At 31.9% G+C, this 12,243-nt stretch overlaps 1 protein-coding gene across 5 annotated transcripts in view; it reads right to left on the bottom strand.

Moving 5' to 3' along the window:
* Window positions 1-12,243, bottom strand: part of COL24A1 (collagen type XXIV alpha 1 chain) — a 398,071-nt gene that overhangs the window by 94,857 nt on the left and 290,971 nt on the right. For all 5 annotated transcript variants that reach the window (XM_077987934.1, XM_001109249.5, XM_015144267.3 and 2 more), the window contains 4 exons: window positions 8,659-8,712; window positions 6,617-6,724; window positions 1,010-1,063; window positions 738-791 (listed from right to left, as the gene is read on the bottom strand). In XM_077987934.1, the coding sequence (XP_077844060.1) occupies window positions 738-791; window positions 1,010-1,063; window positions 6,617-6,724; window positions 8,659-8,712 (270 nt within the window). The remainder of the gene's footprint in view (window positions 1-737; window positions 792-1,009; window positions 1,064-6,616; window positions 6,725-8,658; window positions 8,713-12,243) is intronic.

Raw genomic sequence — 12,243 nt, 5'->3', positions numbered from 1 at the left:
TTCAAAAATACACAACCTATTACTTTTAAATATATTAGGAAATGCATTTGATTTTATCTTTTTTAAGTGGAAAACTTTGACGTAAGAAACTAGGCATATGGTATTTTATACAGAGTTGTAATTTGTACAGGATTCTTCTTGGAAGTATCAATCCCCTTTAATTATATAAGAAGCAGCTCAGAACTTTTCTTAAAAGTGTCAGGTTTCAATGATACCATAAATTAAGATTACTGCTGTAGTTATTCCTAAATCATCAAAAAATTTTAATCTTTAATATCAGTGAGACAGGTGCAGTGGTATGCAACTGTCGTACCTGCTACTTGGGAGCCTGGGGTGAGAGGATTGCTTGATTGGTTTGAATCCAACCTGGGCAACAGTCAAGATCGCTTGATCCTGACTCCTGCCCCAAAGACTCTAATATAAATGTACTAAAATTAATCATTTAATCTAGAGCCTTACAATTTCTTTAAATAATTAATTTTACTCTTACAAAGCTCTACAAATATTTTCACATATATTATTTCAGCTCAATCTTGAAACAACCCGTGGAAGATATTTTAATAATTTATTTAAATTTTAGCTCCTTGATATTTGTTTTTTTCTTCCGGAATTAGTAAAATTTTCAACTTTAAAAGTGCTTCCTTTATTTCTGGAAAATTTTTCCATGCAGTCTTTCAGGAATAATTCATGAACTCAACATTTAACTTCAGGATTAAAAAGTCAATATACACACAAACCTTTTCTCCTTTAGGTCCTGGCAATCCAGAGAGTCCTGGTTGACCCTGATGGCCCTACAAAAGGACAAGTAGACATTTATACATGCTCTATCTAGGTATTAGATATTGTATTATTCTGAAATGAAAAACAGGATTCACTGTCTGGGAGGATGAGGCCTAAATATGTTAGAAAGGTTTATCAGACAGATTTCATAGTAATTTGCATATTTGGGATATCATCTTTAATAAAAATGTTTTCATGTGAATATATTTTTTCAGTTATAAATACTTACCCTATACCCTGGAATTCCTGGTTCTCCATCAGGTCCCATCAATCCTAAATGTCCCTAAAAAACAAAGTAAATATTAGTGAGAGAGCGAAAGTAGAGAATTGTCTAAATCATTAGACTTGTACTCCTATTATTTAAATTGTTACCTTTAGATTTTTCACGGTTGAAATTTACCTAGTTTGAAGTAGGAAAGCCAAAAATAACACCCCAACTTTTGTCTATTCTTTTTTCTGAAACACAAAAAGTTCTGTAACAAATGTCTTTTTGGTTTACTTCTGATATAAACATCCTTAATCATATTTAAAAATACTTTCAGTTGTCAGAATCCTGCTGGTCCCTAACGAATTATTGGAAATGTGGTTTACATCTGTCAAAGTTTGTGCCAGATGTGGTCACTGAATATTAGAGAGTGCAACTTGAGAGTTTTTGACATTGTCACTACAGGATCCAGAACTCCATACTCATTTTTAGTTTCAGATGCTTTGATGAATATGGTTTTAGTCCTGGTCAAAGTTATTAAAAGAGAAATGGTTGACAACGTACATGTAATAGTTACTCTATTTATCAATATTTTTGTAGATGGTGAAACCATCTATAAAGACTAATCAGCAAATGCCCTTAGCCTACTGAATAGATTGCTCAACTGAAAAAGTAAAAAAAAAAAAACAAACAAAAACAAAAAACCAGAAGAAGTCCTATATTTCATATTATCAAAAAGATTCCATATTGACTCTCCTATTTGACTCTCAAAACAAATAGAAGATGAGAAAATTAAGGCACAGAATAGGTATGTGACTTGCCAAATATCATACTAGAACTAAGTCTCTTGATTCTGCATATATAGTATTTCCCATTTAATCGTACTGCTTCACTGTATTTGATGATTTCTTTAAAGTCCCAGCTCTAAAAAAGTTCACATTGCAACTATTAACCATTGATCAGTAAATTTAGACTCATTCAGTTAAGAACAAGTTTCAGTCTAAAAAAGGAACTGCACAAAATTAATTTTAAAACATTAATAAGAATTCAGCCATTAACTAGGTGAATAATCTAGAATAGAATGTAACTACTCACTATTCATTAGCTCAAAATGGCTGAATGACATATGCTTGTTTCAATAGTCCCATTCAACAAAAAAGAGAGAGAGAAAATAAAGGTATTTATTTGTAATAACAATACTGGAAAATAAGTAAACATCATCAGTGGACCAAAATTTTGTAATCTGAGACAGAAAATTAGGACTGAAAATATGCAAAGAAAAAAATTGTTGCAGATGTCCAAATAGTCTCAAGGAAATTTCAAATGCCGAAATCAAGACATTGAAGGGGCAAGATGGGTTCAGGTGACTAACTGGGGAAAGGAGTCAGGTATTCCTATTCTACTTGTGCTGGGTAACTGATGGTAGCATTTGCCTAGAAGATAAGTGAATGAGTGTGGAAACTGTTGCGCAAAAAGCAGGCAATGCTAAAGACTGCTGCTGATTCCAAGTGACTCTAAAGCCAATATAATAAGAAATAAAATGTGCAATTCATAAAAGAAAAAATGAACCTTTATGTACCTAAAATATGTATGCAAAATATGTAACCTTCCAAAAATAAGCGGGTAGAAAACATGATAAGCAGACCTCAAACTCTGTTTTGAGAAATCATTGACTCAAATAGCAAGGAAGAAAAGCAGTAAGAAAGCTATAAGGATTTAAGTAGCTTAGCTAACAACTTGATTTAACAGAAATACTTAGTACTGTTTATTAGCCCCAAAAAACAAAAAGAAAGAAAGAAAAGAAGAGAGAAAAAGGAATGCATAATCTTTTGACAAAACTTGAGTATATTAGGCCTCAAAGAAGATTTTAGTAAATTTCCTCAAAGCAGAAATCATATAGGTCACATCCTCTGGCTATAATGCAATGTAATTAAAAATGAGCAATAAAAATTAAAAATCTACTTAAAAAGAAAGATCCTTTAAGATAACTCTTATTTAGAAGAAAATAAAATCTGAAATTGCAAGCTATCCATAAGTAAATGATGGTAAAAACACAAACATAAAAATATGGGAATATGGCCAAAGTGGCACTCAAAAGGAAACAGGTAGCTTCATAATGTATTTATTAAATAAATTACATAAATGGGCCAGACATTTAATTCAAGAAGAGATTAATATTAAAGCATAAATTAGCGAATCAGAAAACCATTTTAAAAAGTTGAGTGAAAAACCAAGTAGACACTTTGAACTGACTAATAAAATAGCAAAACATGGCCGGGCGCGGTGGCTCAAGCCTGTAATCCCAGCACTTTGGGAGGCCGAGGCGGGCGGATCACAAGGTCAGGAGATCGAGACCACAGTGAAACACCGTCTCTACTAAAAATACAAAAATTAGCCGGGCGCGGTGGCGGGCGCCTGTAGTCCCAGCTACTCAGGAGGCTGAGGCAGGAGAATGGCGGGAACCCGGGAGGCGGAGCTTGCAGTGAGCCGAGATCGCGCCACTGCACTCCAGCCTGGGCAACAGCGTGAGACTCCGTCTCAAAAAAAAAAAAAAGAAAAAAAAAAAAATAGCAAAACATTTGGCAAATCTGATCACAGTAAAGAGCAGACACGATAAAACAACATTAGAAACAAGAAGGACATAACCACAGGAAAAACATTTAATTATAAGAAAACAGTAATTTCAAGTTTCACTTACTAAAGATGAAAATCTAGATGAAATAAATAATTTTTAAGAAAAATTTCAAAAATTTATTCCAGAAGATACAAAATTTGAAAAGAAAGCCAAAGATCTACTGCTAATAAAATAACAATTGGCTCAGATTGTTTTAATAGCAAGTTTCATAAAACCTTTGAAGAACAGACACAATATCTATGTCCCATACTGTTACAGAGCACAGAAAAATACGAAAAATTTACCAACCCATTTTATATGACTTGTTTAACACTTATACCTAAATCCAATTAGTGATAGTAAACATTAAAAAAAAGATGGAATGAAGAACGATGGAATGAATAAATAGGCCTACTTTGCTTACAAATACAAATGTAAAACTTTTAAGGTAAACTAAATTCAATAAGCTAAAATAAAACTCTTAAATAAAATGTTAAAAAATGAAATCCATTTGCATTAAAATAATAATATAATTATACTTCAGATTTATCCTAGGAACTCATGGGTGATTCAACTTTTGGAAATCTACTAATGAATTTTATTATATTTACAAATAAAGGAGAGAAAGCATGGGATTATCTAAACAAATACTGTAAAAGGATTTGATAAAATTCAACATCTACTCTTGGTCAAAACTCTCATTTAAGAACGAAAAGAAATTTCTTTAAACAAATAAATGGTATATCTAAAAAACAACTGTAAACAATACTTGACATTATAAGCATTAGAAGCATTTTCACTAAAGACAGGCCCAAAAGACAAGGTTTTCTTCATCATGACTTCTATTCACTGCTATAGTAGAAGTTCTAATCAATGTAGCAATTCAGACAAGCAAATAAGGGGAGGCAATGTTATTTACCTAAAGAATCCCTATGAGAATCATCTACATTCGCTAAAGTGGATATAAGATCAAAATATAATGGCACCAACAGCACCACTAAGTTGATGTAACAGAAAAAGGATTATATTAACACTCAAAAGCAAAGCAAAACAAAAACAAAACAAAAAACAAAAATACTAAGAATAAACTTAATAAGAAAGATTAAAGAACAGAGATAAGGGAAATATTTTATTGATGAATATGTAAGCAGATATGAGTAAATAAAAAGACATAAGGTGTTTATAGAAGGATTCAGCATTGAAGAAATTGAAAGTTCACATGAAAGAGGAGATCAAAACAAAACAAAACAGAAAAAAGACAGAGGAGATCATAGCAAGAACCAAACATTCTTGTAAAATGAATTATGAAGTATTTGCCCTAACAGAAAGTATCACAATAGTACAGTAAGTAAAATGGCGTGGTATTGACCCAGAAATAGACTACTAGATTCAGAGAATAAAGTAGAATAAGAACAGACCAATGAATATTTGAGAATTCAGTTTATGGTAAGAGTAGCATTTCAAAAAAGCAGAAAACAGGCTGACCACTCAATAAATGGAAGTGGAACAACTGTCTGTAAGTTTGGAAAAAATAAAATTAGTCTTATACACCTTACATGAAAAAAACCCCACAAAAATCCATAAAAACCTCCATATGTCTTAAAGAGTTAAGGGTAAAAATAAAGTTATAAAAGTATTAGAAGAATATGGAAGAATATTCTTAGATCCTTTAGGTAGGGAAGGCATTTCTAGTAAAATAAAACACAGAAACTACAAGGGAAAAGACCGACAAGTTTGACCATATAAAAATTAAAATGATCTATACAGCAAAGGATATACAAAATTAAAAGATAAATTACAGAAAGGAAAACATTTGTAATATATTTTGTAACATATTTAACAAAAATGTATTAATTTTTTAAGTATATAAGGAGTGATTGCAAATCAATAAGAAAAAGGCAACAATTCAATGTGCAGTATACATGAACAGGCAACTTCCATAAAGAAAAAAGTGCAACTGGGAAAGTGTAAATAGAAAGAAAAAATGCAATACACATTCTCACTTATCAGATTGGCAAACATCAAAAGAAGTGATATGAAATGTTGATGGTGGGAGTGTAAATTTGGTGAAACCTCTTGGGAAGGTAGGTTGGGAACATGTCAAATTTAAAAATTAATAACATTATAAAATGTTTTTGTACACAGGTCAAAGAGAGAGAAATGCTAGTAATTTAAATAAAAGAAAGTAAGAAAGGCCTAGATCACAGTAAGGAATGGAATACCGAAAATGAGCCTGAGGCAAACTTTCCTCAGACAACAAATGGATTATGCAATGATCTCTAAAAAGCCTTAGTGAAGTCTAGTACTTGTGACATTTAAATGGAGACTACACTAAATGGAAATACACATGCATTTTGTAAAAAAGCTTATGAAACAGAAGACTCAATTAGATAATCTTTTAAATATTTTGCATCTCTTTCATGCTGTGACTTTCAGAACAGGTCTAAATATATTTGCAATATAATTCAGCTAATATATGAGTTCATAAGTATCATGCTATACTTGTTCCTAACATCATGCAAAGTTCCTGAGAAAGATTGAAGATAAAATTAGATGATAGATTTATCACAATTGGTTAGAAAAATAATATCCAGATAAAGCAGATTTGTTTCCAACCAGAGAAAGAAAATCCATTTCAAGTAAACCTGATTTTCAAAGCAATTTGTCAACCATGACAGCATAGTTTTATACAGATACTAAATCCCAATTTTAAGTGCTGGCCATATAAAATTTCCTACTTTGGTTAGGAGTTATAATCTTATTTTTTAAAACCGCATTTCATATTTTATTTCCATTTTCATTTTTTTTTTCTCTTTCCTTTTTCATGTCCAGAAACCACTAAGCCATTTAAGTACTGTGGAATGCTTACAATTCTCCATATCCCATGGAGGTAGATTATTTTCAATGGGACTATTGCCTTCTCTGTAAAGCTAATCAAGGGATGAAACTTTAAGGGCATGGATACATTTCTTTCCCATCCACAGTGACTCACTTCTGGAAGCAAATCAAATACTGACCACAGCACCTCTAGTTCCTCTGGCACCCTTAGGACCACTTTTCCCAATTTTTCCAGGAGAACCTCTGCTTCCAACTTCTCCTGTGGGTCCTATTTGTCCTTTATCACCCTGTGGAAGACATTATTAAGAGAGAAACATAAGAAAAAAATTTATACTTAGATTAATTAACTATATCATATTCCTGAATAGCTCCTGAGGAATATTTAGTTAACAGTATTACAGACCACCACTAACAATAATAACATGCCATCACCACATAAGTTATTTTAAAAAATAAAAGTAATTTTGGAAAAAGATAAAAAAAATTTTTGAACAAACAAGCAGGGGGTATCTGGTGCTCATGCTGAATTCCAAATAACCATTTTTTTTAACTTTTGAATTTTGCTATATATGTATGTAAATATGCATGTATGTATTGTTACTATAAGAAATAATAAGGTCTTTGAAAAGTCTGTTTCTATAGAGAATTTCAATGCAAAAAGGTCTGTTCAATACAAAAAGAGCTCCAGTGTGCAGTTCTGTACATTCAGGATCATCACTCATTGGCCTGGAGTGCACCTTGAAAAATCTGTAACATTTTTACATCATTTTACATCTTTCTGAAAACTAACTATCTTCTGCTTTCTATTAGACAAACTGACCTTTCTTTTTTTTTGTTGTTTTTTTTTTGAGACTCAGTCTCACTCTATCACCTAGGCTGGAGTGCAGTGGTGTGATCTCGGCTCACTGCAACCTCTGCCCCCCAAGTTCAAGCAACTCTCCTGCCTCAGCCTCCCAAGTAGCTGGGATTACAGGCGCCCGCCACCACGCCTGGCTAATTTTTCTGTATTTTTAGTAGAGACAGGGTTTCACCATGTTGGCCAGGCTGGTTTCGATCTCCTGACCTCAAGTGATCCTTCCACCTTGGCTTCCCAAAGTGCTGGGATTACAGGTGTGAGCCACCACACCCCGCCGACAAACTGACCTTTCTTTAGCACCAAAATACAGCTGCTCTTAAACAACACTGTGTTATTTTTCATTTCTTAAGTGAGAACCAACCTGTTCTATTACTAATAAGCAAGAAGACACAAAGAAAAACTACTGTGAACGCAGTTGGATAGGAAATTTTTGGGATTTATAACAGTTAAGAGGCTTTATTTTATTTTTCCAGTGGTGCAGGTTGTTGTTATACAAAGACTTGCACTCTCTCACTATTAATGTTGATTTTAGACATAACACTCTATATGATGAAAAAAACTTCAATATTGAAATTATTTTAATAGATAAGAATGGCAATTAAACATTACCTCATTAGTTTCTCTTCATTATTTATTATCCCTATCTACTGTCTAAAAATTCTGAGAAAGACTGACTAGGTGTATATCAGCAGAAATGCTAGAATTGGATTCTGAAAATCAAAATATGTGTGACTTGAAGTTAATTACAATAAATAATTCAAAACTGTCATAGTCCAACGGGAAAACCATTTTTATGTTTCATCAATATTTGAATAGACTATTGAGTCTATATTTATATAAATACAAATTTTCATTATAATGCATTAAAATTTTATAAATACAACCAATTATTAGTAAAAAATAAAGTAAGCAAATAAAAATATTCTTGATTTGAAGTTCTTAATATTTGGAAAAAATAAAATCAACTTAGAAAAACACATTAACAACAAATAATTATAGTTACATTCTTTTCCCTCAAATACTTTACTAAAATTATTATTGAATAGCACAAATGGTATAGTATTTTCCTTTTATCTTTCTTCTTGCCCATGGTCTACTAAAAGAATTTCTGGAAAACAAGAGAAAGAAAGAAAAGCCAAGATTTTCTACAAACTACAAAACGGAAAATTTGCCTTCAAATAATCAAGATAATAAGTACTCCTAACTGAAATTAAATATTAATTTATATAAATGTATCTTTTAAAGCAACATGTATAATTATTTACCACTTTACTATCTAGTCCAAATAAAAACATTACAGCAGTCTATGGAGCTCTGGATACATCAGAAGAAAGAAAACCTGCATAAGAAAATGTAAAAAATTACCTTTTTTCCTAGACGACCTCTTTGCCCTGGAATTCCCACAATTCCTTCAGGTCCCTAAAATATTCAATATAAAAAAGGAAATAAATGATTAAAGAAAAGATGAGATGGAGTATTTGAATACTTCTATCAGATAATCACTGGATTGGATTGGACAAGAAGTAAAAATGAGAGCTACTTTTCACATTATTAGGTTTGCATCATTTAAAAAGAGGTCACAATGACTTAGAGGCACAGCTGTTATTAGCTATAAAGTTCACATGCACAAACTGGCCAAGACAGTCGTAATTACACTGTTCATTATTCTAGGTGAAACCTTACTTAGATTCAGTATACCCATTTTAATTACAGAGAATGTAATTAAAGTTAACCCATGCCTTCTACGTCACAGGTTGTAAAAAATGTTTAACAAAAATAAACAAGTATAAACTCCAATGCATCAATTTCAGCATTGCTATCAGCTACTGGGAGCTCAGCATCTTGTGGAAAGTACAGAACTCCTGCCTATCCAATGAAGTCTCCACACACATACAAAAGGAAGTACAGAGTATAAAATACATGTAGTACATGGTCAAGGAAAATTTCAAGGCATCTAATACGTGGTCAAGGAACATCTCAAAATCTCACTGGAGTAGAACGAGTTAAAGAGATATTCTTCGATCTGTGGGGAAAAAAAAAGGAAATACAGAGAGAAAAAGGAGGTAATCACATAAAACTTAAAAATAATATTTTCATTTCCATTTGTCCTTTGTTTAGCTAGAAGTAGATTAAAATTTTTCAAGATACCTTTTTTTTTTTTTTTTTTTTTTTTTTTTTTTTTTTTAGTGAAGGTGGGGTACCATGTGAATTTTCAGGTAAACAATGGTTAGGCTTAAGTGAGTTCCACAGTAAGCTAGGTCGCAAGTTCTAAAATGGCTAATAATTAATCACAATATTCCCTGCCTTCGCTGGAAATGAAAATGGAAATCTCAAATTTGTGTCCCAAAAGCTTGGCAAACTGCAAAAATGATGTAGACAAGAAATAACTTGTGGTTTACCACTGTGCTATGTAGGCTCTAGATAAATATTTGTTGAACGAATAAACAGATACCTAAGGAAATGACTCATACCCTGTGCTCATGAGCAAATGCTCTTCTAGCTTCAGAAAATCACTGAATTTAAAGGCCAAAGCTGTTGTGCTCTATTGCTGTAGTTATAGCTGCATCCAGAGGTAGAAATGGTAGTTGCACTAGCATGAAGAATTCTTTGAAGTTAATGAGGCCTTTCAAAAAGAGGCTGATTAATCTTCACAGAGATTAAAGATATGAGCTTTTAAAAGTCAGACTGCTCCCATTTCATATTCTGGCTCTGGCACCTAACACCTATATGGCCATAGGTAGATTATTTAATTTCTAAAGGCCTCAGATTCCTATTAAAGAGGTATAAAAGAATCTCTTCAAAGACTAAGAGCAAATGAGAGAATGCATGTAAAGTTTAGAAAGTTTAGAAAAACTAGACTTATAATGAAGAGCTCAAAATATGTTAGTAGTTATTAACCTCTGCTGTTTATTAGAAGTGTCTTACACAATATTTAAGTACACATAAAGATGCTAAAGGGTACAATGAAAGCCCATTTACCTACCACCTACTTTAAGAGATAGAACCAATATATGTGTATGTATATGTGTGTGTGTGTATATATATATATCTACATATATATATCTACATATATATACACACACACATATAATTGAAGCCCCACATTAAACACATAATTTCCAAACTCATCACCCTTTTTCCCTACTCAGGTGCAGCCATTGTCTTGAATTTTATTGTTCCCATACATTTCTTAATAATTTTACTCCATTTGTATCCCCAAACAATATGTAGTTATTTTACATCTTTAAAAATTTAAAAAAAGCAGTATCATACTTTATGTGTTCTCCTGAAACTTCTTTTTAACACATTTTTGTTTTGAAATTACTGTGTCTTTAATTCATTTACTTAAAAAAAAAAAAACTGCTACAGGATTCCATGTTATTATCAAACCACAACTTAAGTATTTTTCCCCATTGGCTAAAGTTTTGGTGGTTTTCTTTTGCTATTACAGACAATGCTGGAATAAACACCCTGTACATGTCTCTATGTGCTCATGTCAAGAGTTTTTATAGGGTACGTACCCTGGAAATTGAACTGCTGGGTTTTAGGATATATGCATCTTCAAGCATACCAGATATTTGCCAAACTGTTCTCCAAAGTGATTTTGCCAATTTACATCCTCAAAGGCAATGTTTAAAAGTTCCACTTACTCCATCTTTCCTGTAATGCTTGATTGTATGAGACTTAAAATGGGTGCAGAATGATATTACCATTTCAATTTATGTTATTGGTTATTATGGAAAAATGAATAGCTACTCGTAAAGTTATCGGACATCTATATCTATATGTGAATTTCTGGTTCCTATCTTGTGCCCATTAAGGCTGTCCTTATTGAGTTACATGTATATGTGTTTATACATACTTGTATTTTTTCATTCTATATATCACAAATCTCTTCTCCCAGCCTGTATCTTATTTTCTCACCTTGTTTATTATGACTTTGGGCTAACAGAAGTTTGCAATTTTAATGCAGTCAAAGTTATTAATATTTTCTTTGTTTCTTTTAGTGTTTTGTCTTAAGAACTCTTTACTGCTTGCCCTTTCCTTATAAGGTCATAAAATATTATCTTAAATGTTCTCCCAAGAGTTTTAAGATTTTGATTTTAACAGTTAAGCCTTTAATCAAATTGGAATTTAATTTTGCAGGATATGTGTTTGTGTGTGTTCGTGCACATGCGCATTTGTGTGAGGGAGAGTATTTTTTTTTTCCATTTGGATAACCAATTGTACTAGTAACATTTATTAAATAGTTCATTTCCTTATAGATCTGCAGTGCATAATCAATTTGTCAAAAATCAAGTTTCAAAATATATCTGATTCTATGTTATCTTCAGTTTCCATTGGTCTGTTTGTTTATTTGTGAATGAGTATGACACTAATTTAATTACTCTAGCTTCAATAATAAGTTATATTAGATAGGTCAAGTTCTCTCTTCCACCTCCCCCACAACCATCCCACCTCTGCACAACTTATCCTTTAAAGTTGTCTTAATGTTGGCCCTTTGGTTTTCCACACAAATCTTAAAATCACTTTTTATCAATCAAGTTTTATTAAAAATCCCATCAGGATTTTGACTGAAATTGTATTAAATGTATTGACTAATTTAGAAGATTGATAATTTTATAATATTGAGTTTTCCTATCGTGAATATAAAATACCTGTCAATTTATTTAGTTCTTTAATAAATGATTATAATTTCTTTAATTGTAAAAATTTTCCACACCATTTTTATAAATATTTTGTTTAGATGTATTGCTAGATACTTAATTTTGTGGCTAATTGTGTTGGAAATTGCATTTTAAAATATCTAACTGCTCGTTGCTGGTGAAAAAGAATGGAACCTATTTTTGTATATCACTTTTATTTATGTATTTAGAGACACTGTCTTGCTATGATGCCCAGGCGGGACTTGAACTCCTAGGAACAAGCAATTCACTCACCTCAGCCTCT

This window comes from Macaca mulatta, chromosome 1 (assembly GCF_049350105.2).
Source record: "Macaca mulatta isolate MMU2019108-1 chromosome 1, T2T-MMU8v2.0, whole genome shotgun sequence".
Classification (NCBI taxonomy): domain Eukaryota; kingdom Metazoa; phylum Chordata; class Mammalia; order Primates; family Cercopithecidae; genus Macaca; species Macaca mulatta.
Note: the sequence above shows the minus strand (reverse complement) of the source record. Positions and strands in the feature narration are given on the sequence as shown.